The sequence below is a fragment of the Panthera uncia genome (assembly GCF_023721935.1).
Source record: "Panthera uncia isolate 11264 chromosome D3 unlocalized genomic scaffold, Puncia_PCG_1.0 HiC_scaffold_8, whole genome shotgun sequence".
Taxonomy (NCBI): Eukaryota; Metazoa; Chordata; class Mammalia; order Carnivora; family Felidae; genus Panthera; species Panthera uncia.
In genome coordinates, this window is record NW_026057586.1 from 17,878,081 (window position 1) to 17,894,594 (window position 16,514).

At 42.5% G+C, this 16,514-nt stretch overlaps 1 protein-coding gene across 2 annotated transcripts in view; it reads left to right on the plus strand.

Annotated features, from left to right (window-relative positions):
• FECH (ferrochelatase) overlaps nt 1-12,075 on the plus strand; it is a 37,569-nt gene extending 25,494 nt beyond the window's left edge. For both annotated transcript variants that reach the window (XM_049619875.1, XM_049619874.1), the window contains 5 exons: nt 2,340-2,438; nt 6,156-6,263; nt 6,695-6,859; nt 10,176-10,235; nt 10,715-12,075. In XM_049619875.1, coding sequence (XP_049475832.1) covers nt 2,340-2,438; nt 6,156-6,263; nt 6,695-6,859; nt 10,176-10,235; nt 10,715-10,849 — 567 coding nt within the window. In that variant the 3' untranslated portion in view covers nt 10,850-12,075. The remainder of the gene's footprint in view (nt 1-2,339; nt 2,439-6,155; nt 6,264-6,694; nt 6,860-10,175; nt 10,236-10,714) is intronic.
• The last annotated feature ends 4,439 nt before the right edge of the window (nt 12,076-16,514 follow it).

Consider the following 16,514-nt stretch of genomic DNA (forward strand, 5'->3'; position numbering starts at 1 on the left):
AGAGAGAGGTGTGGTTGTGGTCTCAGTGCCCTTTGCTGTACTGCTGGGTCCAGATAGCCCCGTATGCTCTATTTTGCTCCCGGAGGCCTGTGGGTGGGAATGAGGGGTTTCAGGTCAGCACCGACATGTGGTAGCAGAGAACGGAGGGATCTGCACAGCATCTGCCTGCCCTGATCGAGTGAGTAATTAGATTTGCATTAAAATTCAGCCCTTTGAAAAGGGGGGAAGCAGAAAGATGGAAAGGTCTCTTAACTGAGGAAGTCTCCCTTCACAAAATGAAAGGGAATTTTAGAGGTATTTATCTGCCCTCCTAGATGGTGTGATTGAAGGCTCTGAGAGCCGCCTGCCTCTTTCATTCTGCAGAGAGATCGCACATCGAAAATACCGCAGATGGATTTGGGATGATTTAAGTAGCACTTCGGCTGGCCCATGGCTCCTCAGTTTTGACGGTGTTAGCGTCTGTTGTAAGCCGTAACAAATTGTGTTTCTACTTGTAGTTCTGTGAGCTGAGAGAAGGAAAAATACTAAGATTTTTGGGAAGTGGAAGTTTATAGATAGGCTTGATTCTTAACATTATGTAAATGACACAAGGAGATTTGCTATCCAGCAGAAACTTTAAAAAAAGTCAAAGCCTCAACTAATTTGAAACTAAAAATAAAGTTAAAAACTAACACTAAAAATACTCTTACTCTACGTTTCTACCTGTTATAGGTAGTAATTACTTGAAGCAGTCTTTTTACTACTGTTATCTCTAATATTGCTGTTTATCTAGCTGCTGAGGTAATTGGAGTAAACACATATTCTAGTCTCCTATGTAAACTTGACAGTGGGCCTCCTTACCTAGGTCACTGTCCCTCTAAACATGATCCTTTCTGAACGTCCTTAGTGTCCAAACACTGCAAAAACCACTGGTTTTGTGTATGTCTAATCTTACTACATTTACTCTGTAGATAAATTATAAATTTTGAAAAGGAAACTCTCTAGGCACCTTCTTGTACCTTAGCGCATTTATTTACCAAACTTTGAGCGTTTGGGAAGGTTAATAGTATCTCAGTATTGATTAGGGAATTTATTTGCCCTTCTTATGGTATTAGCCATTGATATGTCAAAATACCAACACAGGCAAATGTACGCGGTCCTGGTAAATCGTCCTTTATAATTTTTTAAAAACCGTTGTATTTGGAAATCAGTTTAAACATGCAGAAAAGTTACAAGACTAAGTATAGTACAGAACTCTACTCTTTGCCTAGATTCACGGATTATTAACACTTATTCCACTCGCCAGCATTTGCATCCTCTGTGTGTGTGCATGTGTGTGCATATATACGTGTTTTTTCCCCGAACCTTTTGAGAGTAACTTACATCTATAAAATCACCCTTTCCATCGAAATAGCAGGAATAGTCTCTTCTGTAACTGTGACACAATATTCAGCCTCAGTAAGTTTAACATTGATACTTAAATTTATCTAATCTGCACTCATATTCCAGTTTTGTCAATTGACCCATTAATGTCCTTTGTAGCATTTGCTTTATGAGTTAAATGACAAGGAATGATTAAAGCGCGAGATGAAAGAAAGCCTCTTCAGATCGGGTATTTCAGCACCTATTGATGTAAATCGGAAAGAGCCAACTAGACGGAGGGAATTAACTGGTCTGGTGGACAGAGATTTGGAGGCGGAGGCGGGCCTGCCTTGTAGCCCAGGTCCCGCAGATGTGACTGAATGGGCCCCCACGTCGGCCGCCTCTTCCCCCCTCTGTGAATTTAATGAGAGTCGTACAACCTCTCGTCTGTTGTTATGAAGGTCGTTATGAAGATTGACTTAGCGAGGATGCTGGGCTCAGAAGGAAAAGGTCGTAAAAATAGAATAGTATTTTCTTATTCCTCTACTATTTCTGTCTAATGTGTTTTAATGTGATAGGCCTGAAAGCCAAACTAAGGAAGATTTAGAAAGACCCCGTAAGCTGTTTTCCTGCTAACCGAGCAAATGAGAGATCTTAAAACAACTTCTTCCCATCTGTGTTTCCTTTCCATCTGGAAGTGTGCCCTGTTCCTCCCGAGGGGAAGCAGATCCAGAGCGTTCATTTTCAGTGAGCCATTAGCGAGCTTTAGAAGTTTCCCATCAAATTCCCTAGGCCCCTGAAACCGTTACGAGCCATTTTGATGATGAACCACGGCAAGAGGAGGCTGTACTGTTGGCAATTTTTTAAAAAGAGAGTTCCAGTTTTTGAGGGTTGCCATGAAATTTCTTGTTGTACCTCTCATTTCAAAAATATTTTCTTTTCCTTCCATTTCTTTCTTCCCAACTCCTTCTGACCCTCCTTTCTTGCTGCTCCCGCAGTGCTTTGCAGACCACATCGTGAAAGAACTGGACCACTTTCCACCTGAGAAGAGGAGTGAGGTGGTCATTCTCTTTTCTGCTCACTCACTGCCCATGTCTGTAAGTAAGAACGTTTTGTTGGATGACCTAGCGGTAGAGGATTTCTGAATGCGTAAACGGGACCCACCTTCCAGAACATCCTGAGCCCAGTGCAAGGACGAGTTCTAAAATCTCAGACTTCACCTAGGTGCTACCTGTAACTAGACTCATTCCTGGAAACCGAATAATAATTCATTCAAATTATAATGTTGTGAATAAATATTGTCTTATGAAACCTCTTTAAACGATAACTTGGCGGTGGGTTGTAGAGGAGTTTTCCTATACGTGAACAGGTGGAGCAGGTAGAGGAAGGCTGCTGTTACCTGCCCCGTTGGAGGAGCGCACCCGATTTTCAGTCAGTATCTTGCACTGAAGAGCCTCCGTTCACACTCCGTCCTGTTCTTTTGTCAAGACTTGACAGGGGCTGTTTGAACTCCAGGAAATGATTACAGTTTCTAATTTGCTGAGACCAGAGCCCACGTTTTAGCGAGTGAGTATGGCGTGTATCGAGTGGTCATCTGGTTATTCCCCAGTTTATCACGCTGCGCCTGGTGTTCTCGAAAATACCGCCTGTGTGCCTGAGCTGTCACCCGTTTGCCGATGAGAACGATGGAGCCAGTGCGCTGCAGGGTATAGAGATGTGCGTGGAATGAGCGGCCAGTTTCATCAGCTCAGAACTATCACTGTGCCCTAAGCACATTGCTTTCAAAGCCAGAGAGGCGAAGAATTACGTCTTCGTAGGTGTTAAGGGTTTAACTCCAGAGTTAATGGAGTTAACCCCAGTGCCTGGGGCCACCCCTCTAATCTGTCTTTACTGCCACCTGGTGGTCACGGGGGTCGAGCCCTGACAGCTCTCCCCCTCCTGCGTTCAACGGAGCAGGTGCCGGTGCAGCTGGAGGAGGCTCGGGAGTATGTTCCTCCCTTCTGGAAGCCTGCCTGTTTTACTCTAACAAGTTCATACTCTCTCTTCTGGTATCACACAAAGCCTCTTCGCGTGCCCCTCCGGCCGCATCCTTTTCACAACTGTCCTAGGTGTGATGGGGCCGTGTCTGACGTGCCGGACGGAAGCTCTTGGGCTGGAGGGGGTGAGGTGGGGCGGGGGTGGGGGGGGGGGGAAGGAAGCACGTTTTTGCACGTGAACGATTCCAGGTGCTGCCTTCCCTTCCCTCAGTCACTCCCCCATCCTTCCCTCCGGGCCCGGGCACCCTGTTGCCAGGCTTCTCTGCTGCGCGGGTTCCCGTGTGGGACCGGGCTGTGCCATGAAGTCGCGAGGATGAGGGAGGGTGGGGAAGACGGGGACTGTCAAGGAAGCAGACTGTTCTAGCAGGCTTCTCTTTTCCCCTGTACTTGCTGCTGCTCACCCTTCCTTCTTGATGACTTTTCAAAGACTTACTATTTGGAAGTAATTTTGGACTTACAGAAAAGTTGAAAAATAGTACAGAGGGTTCATGGGTATATTTATAGACATATATATATATACATATACACACACGTATATACATATATGCATACATATACACACACATACACCCTTCCCTTTGCGTCTCCTCATGCCAGCATCTGCACAACCGCAGTTCGGTGACCCAGACTGGGACCCTAACGGCGGTGCACTGCTGTGAGCCAGGGGCCAGGCTTTCTCAGGCTTCAGCATCGTGTCACGTTGTTATGTCTCCTCGGGAGCCCCCAGTCCCTGACAGTCTTCACGCTTTTCTTGTCTTTTGTGACCTTGATATTTTTGAAGAGTGACTTCGTGGAATGTCAGTTATTTTGCATCTGGATATGTCTGGCATTTTCTTTTTTTTTTTTTTTTTTTTTTATTTTTTTTTTTTTTATAATTTACATCCAAATTAGTTAGCATATAGTGCAACAATGATTTCAGGAGTAGATTCCTTAGTGCCCCTTCCCCATTTAGCCCATCCCCCCCCAAACCCCTCCAGTAGCCCTCTGTTTATTCTCCATATTTAAGTCTCTTATGTTTCTGTCCCCCTTCCTGTTTTTATATTATTTTTGCTTCCATTCCCTTGTGTTCATCTGTTTTGTATCTTAAAGTCCTCATATGAGATTTTTGTCTTTCTCTGACTAATTTCACTTAGCATAATACCCTCTAGTTCCAAGCACTTAGTTGCAAATGGCAAGATTTCATTCTTTTTGATTGCCGAGTAATACTCCATTGTATATATATCCCACATCTTCTTTATCCACTCATCATCGATGGACATTTGGGCTCTTTCCATACTTTGGCTATTGTCGATAGTGCTGCTATAAACATGGGGGTGCATGTGTCCCTTCGAAACAGCACACCTGAATCCCGTGGATAAATGCCTAGTAGTGCGATTGCTGGGTCGTAGGGTAGTTCTATTTTTGGTTTTTTGAGGAACCTCCATACTGTTTTCCGGAGTGGCTGCACTAGCTTGCATTCCCACGTCTGGCATTTTCTCACGATTAGGTTGAGGTTATGTAGTACGGGGAAGAACACTCCATGCTGATTGGTCCTTCTCAGTGCATTGTATTTGGGCACATGATAATAACACGTCTTACTACTGGTGATGTGATCCTTGGCCTTTTGTCTGACTTGGTACCTGCTGGGTTTGTACATAGTAAAGTTACTCTTTTTCTCTCTGTAATTTAAAATATCTTAGGTGAGATAATTTGAGACTAGGCAAATGCTTTCTTTTTCCTAGACCTTTGCTCACTAATTTTAGCATCCTTCAATAGATCTTGCCTATAGTGATTATTTCTATGTTGTTCTAATGGCGACTTTATATTTCCCTCATTCATTCTGCATTTAGGTTTCTAATGCTAATGGCTTTTTAACTAACTTTTGGTAATATCATAAAATAGTTTATCCAGATTTCACTTCAACAGTATTTATTGAGCACTGTTCTATCGACTGTATTCTAAGTACTGTTTTATCCACTGTCTATCCATTGTCGTAGGATATGGGAATGAACAAAATAGACAAAAATCTTTGTCCCCAGAGAGTGGGGGTGGGGGACAGATAATAACCATATTACAGAAAAAAAATAGTATGTTATGTCAGAAGGTAATAAGTATTGTGGGAATAAATAATATTTAGTTAGATAGTATATAATAAATATTATTAAATAAAGCAGTATAAGGGGTTGTGGAGTCAGTACACAGCTAAATGTTAAAGCAGTAAAAATAAAATTCCTATTGAACATTTTCAAAAGTATTAACAAGCTGTTGTGTCAGGACCAGTTATCAGACGCTTGCTGTGCACAAAACATTTGCCTTCAGTCCGTTGCTGTGGGGAAAGTGGGAAAAAAGGAATTTGAAGGTATAGGTCATATTCTCGAGGAGCCTGGTGTGTGAACCCATGAGCTGCTTCTCTCTTCTGTCTTACTCCACCAGCATTTGCCCCTTCTGTGAAGCTGGTGCCGTGGATTCCACAGGTCCAGACGCCGTCCACACAATATTCTCGATTCCCGCTTTCCGTATTCCAGATGGGGAAACCGAAAGACCCATCCTCCCTCGTTAGACATCAATCTCCTACGAATAACAGAGAACATAGAATTTGACATATTCCTAGCTACTTAGAGAGGAGTGAATGCGGTGTTCTCCTTTGGCCCATGAGGAAATAGACCCGAGGAAGTTTGGCAATTGAGTGCAGAAGACAGTGGGGAAGGTCCCCGGCTTACACGGTCACACCGCACAGTCCAAGGCTCTTGGACCCCTTCGCAGTGTTGGCGACTGAACACCCATGTGTCTCTGCTGCAGGTGGTCAACAGAGGGGATCCCTATCCTCAGGAGGTGGGCGCCACTGTGCAGAGAGTCATGGATAAGCTGGGTTACTCCAACCCTTACCGACTGGTTTGGCAGTCCAAGGTAGGTGGCTTCCATACGTTTACAGTCAGCTTTTCTGAGGACATCTATTTTAGGACTTAGTTATGAAATGATTAGATTTGGCTCTTTCACATATGCAGAATGTTCTATCACCTGGTGGTTCACCATGAGCAGAAGGAACTCTGCAGGCAGGTCAAATGGAGGGGAAGTCAAGCAACTAGTTGAATTTCATTGATTTAATGTATTATTTGCTTTTAGTTGTAATGGCAGAAATTGTTATTTATTTATATTATGCCAACTTCTAGAAGGATTCGAGCTTAACAGAGAAATAGCAAAACCCACTAATGCGAATGTCAAGCGTGGCCCTCACTCTCAGCAGCGTGCGGGTGTGCGTCCAGGGCGGTGGGCTGTGGCGTGTCACAGACACGGGGCAGAAAGGGGTCCCTGTGTGTGTTCATTCTCCTTTCTCACAGGTTGGTCCGATGCCCTGGCTGGGCCCTCAAACAGACGAGACCATCAAAGGGCTTTGTGAGAGGGGGAGAAAGAACATTCTTTTGGTCCCGATAGCGTTTACCAGCGATCACATTGAAACGCTGTACGAACTGGACATCGAGTACTCTCAAGTTCTGGCTAACGAGGTAAATGTGATTATTGGTTCCATTTGTAAGTTGTGATTTGTTTTGGAAGGAAACTTTCTCTGCAACGATATAATTGCATCATTCAAAAATACCGTCCGGTGGTTATCGGAGAGCAGGTGGGTGGGCGGTGAGCCAAGTAAGGGAAGGGGACTGAAGAGTACAGGCTCATCTTGACGAGCACTGAGGCACACATAGAATTGTTGAGTCACTGTACTGTAAACCCAAAACGAATATAACGCTGTATGTTAACCATACTGGAATTAGAAAAAGATTTTGAAGGGATAAAATAATATGTTCTTTGATAGATATGTTTGCCTGTACCGTGGCCTCATTGTTCCAAATAACATTTAAATTGAGTTCGTCTGAACACATTGAGTTAATTCCACGTCAGCAGAGAGGAAGCGCTTTTGTGCCTTTGTGAACCCAGGTGCCGAGCCGTGACGGGGAGCAACATCATTTTATCTAGTTGGAGACACTGTATGTCACCTGGAAGTACTAAAGCTACATTTTCTTAAGACAGAATAATTGGACTTCTCACCAGTTTGGAGGAAAAGAATTGTACTGTGTTAGCATTCCTCTGGGCCTAATAGTGCCCTCTACTTGGGGTTTTACACGGTTTCTTGTTGGATTTTGTCATTTAGGAGAAGACCATTGAATGAACACTGAAGCAGAGTGTGTTGTCATTTCCTTGACTTCTTTGATACACTCAATTAGCCGTTTGCTACCGTGTTGTGATCAATCTGATTATTGAAATAAAGCCTACCGTCCTTAGTGTCTTATAATGTAAGATGGATGTGAGTTCTCATTCACAGTGGAGACGAACTTCCTGTTGCCCCATCTCATGATTGCGGGGGGCCGGCCCGAAACCGGAATCCAGTATATAGCATTGTTTCTATGGGGACTGTGGAAGCTCTGGGACCCCAGAAGCCCTCACCCCGCCGCCCCATCTTCTGCCAGAATTCCCGGCCCTGGTCATCCCCATGCGTGCTCGATGGAGGCCTGGCCTCAGAGGCTACCTCACTCTCTCTGGGACTGAGAATGGGTGGCACGCACGGGACAGGGTGCGAGCGGCTTGGAGAGAGCTTTAGCCGGCACGTAACCCCACGGGGTTCTGTTTATGCACGCTGGTCATCAAATGTTGAGGAAGTTGGAGGGTGTCAGTAGTTCTGATACAGAAATGATGGGAAAGTGGTTGCAGCATTGTCTGTGGACGTCATGTAATGGTGCCTTCTGTATCCCACCGTGACCTTGGCTGGTCGTGAGCTTCCTAAAGAGACTTACGTGCAAATATAGTTCGTACCAGTGTGTTCGGAAAATAAGTTTTTGTATTGCATGATAATTCACAGTTGTTAACATTACTAAACCGAGATTATTCCTTAGTAATCAAATGGATTATTAGTGATGAATAGATTATCCATAGAATAAAGAAGACCATCTAGCTACAGTTTACGTCATTGTTTTGATGGGAGAATATGCTGTGTTTAAAACAACTTTCTTTAGGGGCGCCTGGGTGGCTCAGTCGGTTAAGCGTCCGACTTCGGCTTAGGTCATGATCTCACGGTCCATGAGTTCAAGCCCCGCGTCAGGCTCTGTGCTGACAGCTCAGAGCCTGGAGCCTGCTTCGGGTTCTGTGTCTCCCTCTCTCCCTGCCCCTCCCCCGTTCATGCTCTGCCTCTCTCTGTCAAAAATAAATAAACATTAAAAAAAAATTTTAAACAACTTTCTTTAAAAAGTAGTTTGAATTTTTCCCCCAAGATGAAATTACTGCTTATCGATAATAAAAATAATAAAGAACCCAGACAATTTAGAGGAGCATCACATTGAGAGTAGAGCTCACTCAGAATCTTACCCCTGAGAGATAGTAAGTTAGTATTTTAATAAAATTAAGTCCCCTTTTTTCTCTAAATGTATGTGTACTTTAAGAAAAATGGTATTCTCCTACATGTTTAACAAAAATGGTATTTTATTCATACTGTTTTGTAATCTTTTTTTTTCTTAAAAATATGTTACAGACCCAAGTCAATAAATGTAGTTAGATCTGTATAATTATTTTTAACAAATCCTTGATCAGTATGCATCAGTATGTTTCCAACTTTGTATTTTCCTAAACTGCTCTGTAATAAACATCATTTCCTTTTTACTTTTCCAATTATTTTCTTAGATAAAATTCCTAGAAATGGAATTTAAATGGTGGTAGATATTTTACTGGGTTGCCCTACAGAGTTGTATCCTGTAACTGTTGCATGAACAGTGTTAAAGACCACTGCCAGTATTGGTTATCCTGCAGTTACTGACTTCTACATGAAGTTTAAAAAAAAATTTTTTTTTCAACGTTTTATTTATTTTTGAGACAGAGAGAGCATGAATGGGGCAGGGGCAGAGAGAGAGGGAGACACAGAATCGGAAGCAGGCTCCAGGCTCCCAGCCATCAGCCCAGAGCCCGATGTGGGGCTCGAACGCACGGACCGCAAGATCGTGACCTGAGCTGAAGTCGGACGCTTAACCGACTGAGCCACCCAGGCGCCCCTCTACATGAAGTTTTAGAATACAGTCTCTTTTTAAGTTGAGAACCATGTGTTTGCTGATCTCACCATTTTCCCTTGTCAGTTGAAGTTCACTTAAACGATAAAGCAACAGAAAAGCCATCTGCATTTTAGAAAGAAGATTTTGACTACCTGAGTGAACAATAATTAGATGTTTCTTAATTATTTGGGGGATAATCAACTGGGTATTTTGGGGGAGGGAAGCAAGGATGATAGTGAAACAGTCCTCAGGTTTTATTTTGGATTTTTCTGTGTAAGAATATATTTAAAAACCCAACTCTGCATTGGATCCCATCTAGGTTCACCAGACATTAAATTAATTTACCTCTTTTGGCAATTGGAATCAAAACAGGCATAAAGATTTATTTAATTAAAGCAACATTCTGCTTAGGTAGAGTCTGTAAAAGTACGCATTAGAAAGGTAGATTAAAAAAAAGAATGGTAAGCAGATTTGAATGACTTGAGAATTCTGTCAAATATAGCCTCGAAAACGGTTTGGAAACTAAGCACTTCTGGGAAGGTAATAGGGTGGGGGAAGGAATAGAAACTGAGAGCAATTTTATGATAACAGAGGTGAAAATCAACATCTGTGTCTGGTCCCGTGGCTGTTTTCATTTCTGAGCAGTCTGGGACCACTTTGGAAGTAAGACTTTAAGTTGTGTATGTATCTATGTCTGTTTACTTACTATGTCTGTAGCGGTTTCTTTAAAAAAAAAAAAAAAAGGAAAATAAAATGTGTATGTGGTTTTCCCTCTTTTTCTCATTTGATTCAGTGTGGAGTTGAAAACATCAGAAGAGCAGAGTCTCTTAATGGAAATCCATTGTTCTCCAAGGTATCTATACTGTTGCAACCATTTTCGTAGAACATATCGGAGAGTAATCCTCTGAGAAGCTCTTACAGAATATTGGTTTTCTCACATATTAGAACATTTTGAGTTCCAATTAATTACAAAAATAAAATCGAATTCCTTATGCTCTTGCTCCTTTTTCATTTAGATAACCCCGATTTTCTTATTTTCTACCCAACTATAACTATGTCTGATTTAAGATCTGCCTTTCAGAGACCAGATTTAGCAGGTGGGGTAAGAGGATTTTCTTCTCTAAAATCTCTATCTTAACTTTTGTCTAAGCCGAGGATCCTTAGGAAACGAAGATATTATAGAATCCAGTTCAAAGTAGCCATAACTCAGACGAAAAGAAACCCCCAGCCATAGTGATTATCTGGGCAGATGGGAGGGGGAGGGAGACGCGTGGGGAGAGAGCAGACTTGATGCTTCTGAGGAATCTTTGCTTCTTGTCGCCCGTCTTCCAGGCCCTGGCCGATTTGGTGCTGTCACACATCCAGTCAAACGAGCTGTGCTCCAAGCAGTTGACTCTGAGTTGTCCGCTCTGTGTAAATCCTGTCTGCAGGGAGACTAAATCCTTCTTCACCAGCCAGCAGCTGTGACCCCAGCCAGAGGACCCCGTGGGATTAGGCAAATGCCCAACCCCCAGATACCTCCATTGTGGAGGAGATGTATTCAGAGATCAGGGAAGAAAGTTACATTGGTATCTGTACCGCCTTTGGGCACAAATTGTGTGATTTCTTGAGGAACAGAGTCTGAAATCCTTATTGGGGTTTTCTATTTTTATATACTAATACAGGAAGCATTTATATCCCCCCTCCCTGGGTAAAGTTACCGGTTTGGAATGTCCACTGGGCTATTTAAAAACTAAGTTTTAAAAATTTATCTTAATAGATGCACACATATTTTAAATACCGATTTGGGGTTTATTGGTCAAAAAACCTGCATGGGTGATTAATGGAGAGTCCCCTCTGTGGGCTGTCAGTGTGAATGAGATCTGTTTACAGTCTTGTGCATATAGTTGTCTTGTTTTTTAAGTGAACAGACTTGACTGAAGGAAATATAATTTGAAAAGGAACTGTTACCTAATCTTTCTCTAAGCCCATGGGTTACAGAAGGCCAGTAATGAGGCAGGATGGTCACCTATAATGGCTGCTTTTTCAGCAATTAATGGTGATGTCCCCATTAACTGGTCATTGTGGTACTTACGTGTGAACCTCACTTTTCTCACCATAAAACCAAATCGAGTACAGATTCCAAAAGTGCGTTAAGATTCCCCAGGCACACAAGGCTAATAAACCTGTAGAAATCCAGCATGGGTCATACTTGCCTGGTGAGGATCTGCAGTGTCACAGGAAAGGGGGCTCTCACTGCTTCCCGTCCCCAAGGACTGTGATGCCGGGAAATACTAACAATGGGCTTCATCTCTAAAGCTGTCCCAGAACCTGGTGAAACTTTACATGGAGCATCTTCTTTATTTTGCTTGAATGCCTTCTTTCTGCCCGTTTGTTTGAAGAATTACTTTATAAAGTCGGCTGTTTTGTAATCTTGAATTCTTTCTTAATTTATAATTTTTACCATGAAAATGATGTGACCCTGCTCTTGGAAATTTGAAAAATAGAGGGAAAAAAATCACTCTAATGCAACAGCAATTAATCATATTCTTCTATCTCATGCCAGTCTTTTCCTGTGGATATTTTTAATGCCATTGTAACCTTGAATTTGTGAGTGAAAAGTTGTTCTAAAAATGTAGAAATAATGTAAGATCAGAATCTGATCTCCTTTACTTGGATTTAAATGGATTAAAAAATCTCTGATGGATCCGTAATGAATTTGTAATGATTACCTTCTCTTTCGTCCAAGCTCGAAAACTTTGTTCTTCAAAAGAGCATGTCTTTGATGTTTTTAAAGCCAGTTCATAAAGTGGAAGTATTAGAAGAATCATAGATCTCCTATATTCAGGATTTACTGTGCTAATAAATATTATCACATCATTAAGGTGTTAACTATTTGATTCATGCTCTCTGTTAAATCAAAACTAATGCAAGTTCATTAATAATCAAACTTATTAAATAGGAGGAATTTAGTTTGTAATACAAGGAAAGAAATATGCCATCCATTTTAGTTCATAATTTTCCCACTCTGATAACAGCTATGAAATTTGAGTAATGTGCTTTTTTTTTTTTTTTTTTTTCCAAATTGGTTTTCCTATTGGTAGATTGTGTTTCCAGAGAAAGGTACAAGGCGGAGATAGTTGGCTGTTTCTGTGAGCTCTTGGGGGATTAGTTTCAAGGTAGACTGAGTCCCACAGTGAAGGCAATTCTCTGGGTTAGTGAAGGTGGGTTAGGCTTGCAGCCATTCCCCGTGCTTCAGTCATGCGGAGGGCCTGCTTCAGCCAAATACATATTATTATGGAGATGTTACAGAAAACTGCAGCTCAGGAGCTCTTGCTAGGGTATCTGAAACCCCTCGTTTGCTAAGGAAGCTTCTGAATCAACAGTGACTGGGCTGTCTGGAATAATATCCTTGATTCTGAGGGAGACCAGCCCGGCCTTTGTAGTGACAGACAAAGGCGAGTTATTGGGATCACTGCCCAGGGCATTTGTTGTCCTGAGGAGTGTTACCTTTGACTGTTCTTAACCAAAGATGGGCGAGGATCATACTCAAGGGGAGCATTTAGTAGGACAAAATCAACGATTGCTCCTGGCAGAGCTAATAGCCTTTGAGAAGGGTTATCCTATTTGCCAACTTTGAAATATACACGTTTGCCCTGGTAATTAGCAGTGAGCTGCTGGCAGCCAGGCAGACCTGGCTTTAACTGATGAATCAGCCTGTACAGGAAACTTGCAGGGGCTGTGACGCTGAGCCGGTTCAGCTTGGCCCGGGTGCTTGTAAGGCCCAGCTCCCTGTATGGATAGCACAGAAGGAAGGAACTCTTCTAAAGGATATGCATTCTGGAACTACTTGCCTTTTTTAAATTAAAAGAAATGTTTGCATTCAAAGAATATTTACTTCATATCTGGAGAAATGAAACTCAACATTAAAAGCCCTTTAAATGTGTATCAGTGATGTGGGGGGGGGGGGCACCTGGGTGACTCAGTTGGTAGAGCATTCAGCGCTTGTTCTCAGGGTCATGAGTTCAAGCCCCACATGGGAAGTGGGAGCCCACTTAAAAATATGTGTACCGGTGACTTTTTGGTGCTGACTAAATAGTAACTACTCACGACTTCCTGATAGTACCTCAGAGTACACATCCTTGCTCAGTAAATCCATGAACAGAATGTAACATTTCTCTAGGATTCCATTAAATTTTTCTTTGTGACTGGGATTATGTAGACAATGATGGCTATCTAGATATGAAGAGAAAGTGGGTTTTCTGCTCCAAGTTGCCCAAATTAAGCCTCTCAGAAGATACGTTGTATCCACAATCCTAAAGTCATATTAGGTCATTTACATGTTCAGCTGATCTTGAAAATAGGTGTTTTCAAAAAAAAAAAAAAAAAAAAAGTTTTTTTTTTTTTCTCTTGATTTCTTTTTGATACACTAATTTGGTGGGATGAGTTCCCTGGAATAAAATGTTGCATTTTTTCCCCCCTCGGCTATCTGTTCTCATAAATTGGGTATTTAATCCAAGAGACTCTAAGGTATGTAAGAGAGGTTGGTTGCTCAGTCAGATGCCAGTGTGTTTATCTAAAATACGTTATTAAATGGGGCACCTGGGTGGCTCAGTCAGTTAAGCCTCCAACTCTTGGTTTCAGCTCAGGTTATGATTTCACAGTTTGTGGGTTTGAATTACCCATTCCCCACCCCCACCCCCACCCCCACCCCCCACCGCTGTTGGTCTCTGCGCTGACAGTGCAGAGCCTGCTTGGGATTCTCTCTCTCCCTTTCTCTCTGCACCCCCGCTCACGCCATCTCTGGCTCTCTCAAAATAAATAAATAAAATAATAAAATGTTATTAAGCCATGAGGTGAGCCCACACCAGTGAGTAGGGGCAGCGGTAAGAGTTGCACTGGTCCCAAAATATAGGAACATGGGTCTCAGTCCTAGAACTCTGCTGTGTTCAGGCCTCCATTCTGGGGGTGCGTGGGCCTGGGAGAAGGGGCCAGCTTGTATAGCTACAGCCGGAGGGCGTCAATTAAAGATGGCGGCCATAGACAGATCTCAACGGAAGTGTGCGCATGTGCCGGTGCAGGTGCATAAGCCACGGGCCACGGAACGCATCTGTTTTAGTACCTTGTCTCTAAGCTCTTAACCTAGCCTGAGAAACCCCTTCCGTCAGAATCCTGAAGATGGCACAGGAACATGCCTCCCAACACTAGATGGAACTAGGAAATTTGTTGAGATGTCACAAGCTGGAAAAGAAAATTCTAAGCTGCTAATACTAGTGCCCTGAACTAAAATCATTCAGTTTAGCAGTCTCAATAGCAAAATGGAGAATCCTCAGAGGAAGACAAAAGCTAACCGTTCCTTTCATCATTTCCAAAAATTATAAAATTAAAGACATTTCATCAAGGTCATGCCCCAGGAGGGCTTTGTAAATATTCTCAGGAGTTTTGTCCTAATTGCCTAATAACTGAGATCCCTTTGTAACAAGTCCCTTCAGTAATTTCCCAGTCCAGGTGGCTTTTTGTGACACATTTCATTTTATGGAAACTAGCATCATGAGGTTTCAGAGTATATACAGCAAATGGATTGAATCTGAATCAAGAAATCTGCATTATGTTTGAATTGTTGCCAGTTAAAATAGGTAATCATGTCATAATTGTGTTGAATGTGCTTACCTAATCAGAATTCCTGGTTAATTCCAACAGTGGCACCTGAAAACATTTTTTTTTTTTGAGAGAGAGAGAGAGAGAGGGAGCGAGCATGTGTGTGAGTGAGTGGGGGAGAGGGGCAGAGGGAGAAGGAGAGAGAGAATTTTAAGAAGGCTCCAGATCCAGGGCAGAGCCCAACTCGGGGCTTGATTTCATGACTGTGAGATCATGACCTGAGCCGAAATCAAGAGTCAGACGCTTAATCAAGTGAAGCACCCAGGCGTGCCCCCCTTCTTTTTTGGGCTGGATTTCTTCCAGATGGACAGTTAAGTGGTATGACTATTATCTGCTCTTTCTTAAAAGTTGCGCCTCTTTTCAAAATCTAGTATTTTGGAAAGGATAAAGTGTGCTGAGCTATATCGCCCCGAGCTGAGTACTGGTGGGTACTGAAGAGAAATAGGGTGATGTCATCAATATTTGCCGGACGACACTAATATGACCTGTAGTAGCAGGTGATACTCTTTAGTGGGACCACTGCTCCCTGCATGAGATGAGTCTTTGAAGAGCTCTTGGCGGGGTGGCCCGGGGGTGGGGTTGGGGGGTAGATGCCCTCTAGAGAACACATGCATAACTGTGGGTCCCAGGGGAGGAAGTAAGCCTTTTGCTCTTGCTGTGGGAATCTTATTAAGCCTTTCTGTGGGGAGAAGGAAGGGACAACAAATGCAGCCTGTGATAATCAGTTTCTTACAATATACTTTGATGGCACTGACTTAGTTGTTTTTAGCTGAAATCATTAGCTTCCATTTTTAGTATAACAAACTACTGGCTAAATTAGGCTACCGTAAGCCATTAAGATGGATGTCGGAATTAAAAACATTTTTGGAAAAAAGCCTGGTTGGAGCCTTTGTTATAAGCCCTGGGACAGGAATCGGGTCCTGTTTCTGGTCTCTTGATAGCTGTCACTCTGACGTTCCCAGCATACACTCGGCCTCCTGTTCCTGAGATGGGAGCACACAGGCCCACTTTCCTCCTTCTGGTCAAAGCTTTACTTTCTTGACATTTTAAGGAATAATAGATTTTATGCTGAGAATAAATTCTGTCAAAAAGCAAAGTAACAAATACTCAAAATTCATCACTTCTCAATTATTTTACTACATTTTCTTATGTTTGTTGTAGCAGTGACTTACGTTTATCGTGCCTGTAGGTTGGAAATACCACAGAATGATGTGTTACTGTGCCTCTCTTTCCAAGTCGGTTCGGTGACATCATGGCAGCTTGCCCTTGGCTGTGATAGGGCTATTTACACTGTAGAAATCAGCAAATACTGTACGTTGGGACTTGACTCATTGTTTTGTTGATTATCTAGACTTAAGAAAGTGATGGAAAAAATATTAATAATGCCGATATAAGTTGTCATCTATAGCCTTTACATTGCAAATAGCACAAAGACCTGAAATAGTCTTCCATTATTTGAAAACTATTATCCAATGTATCCAAGTGAAGTTTCGAC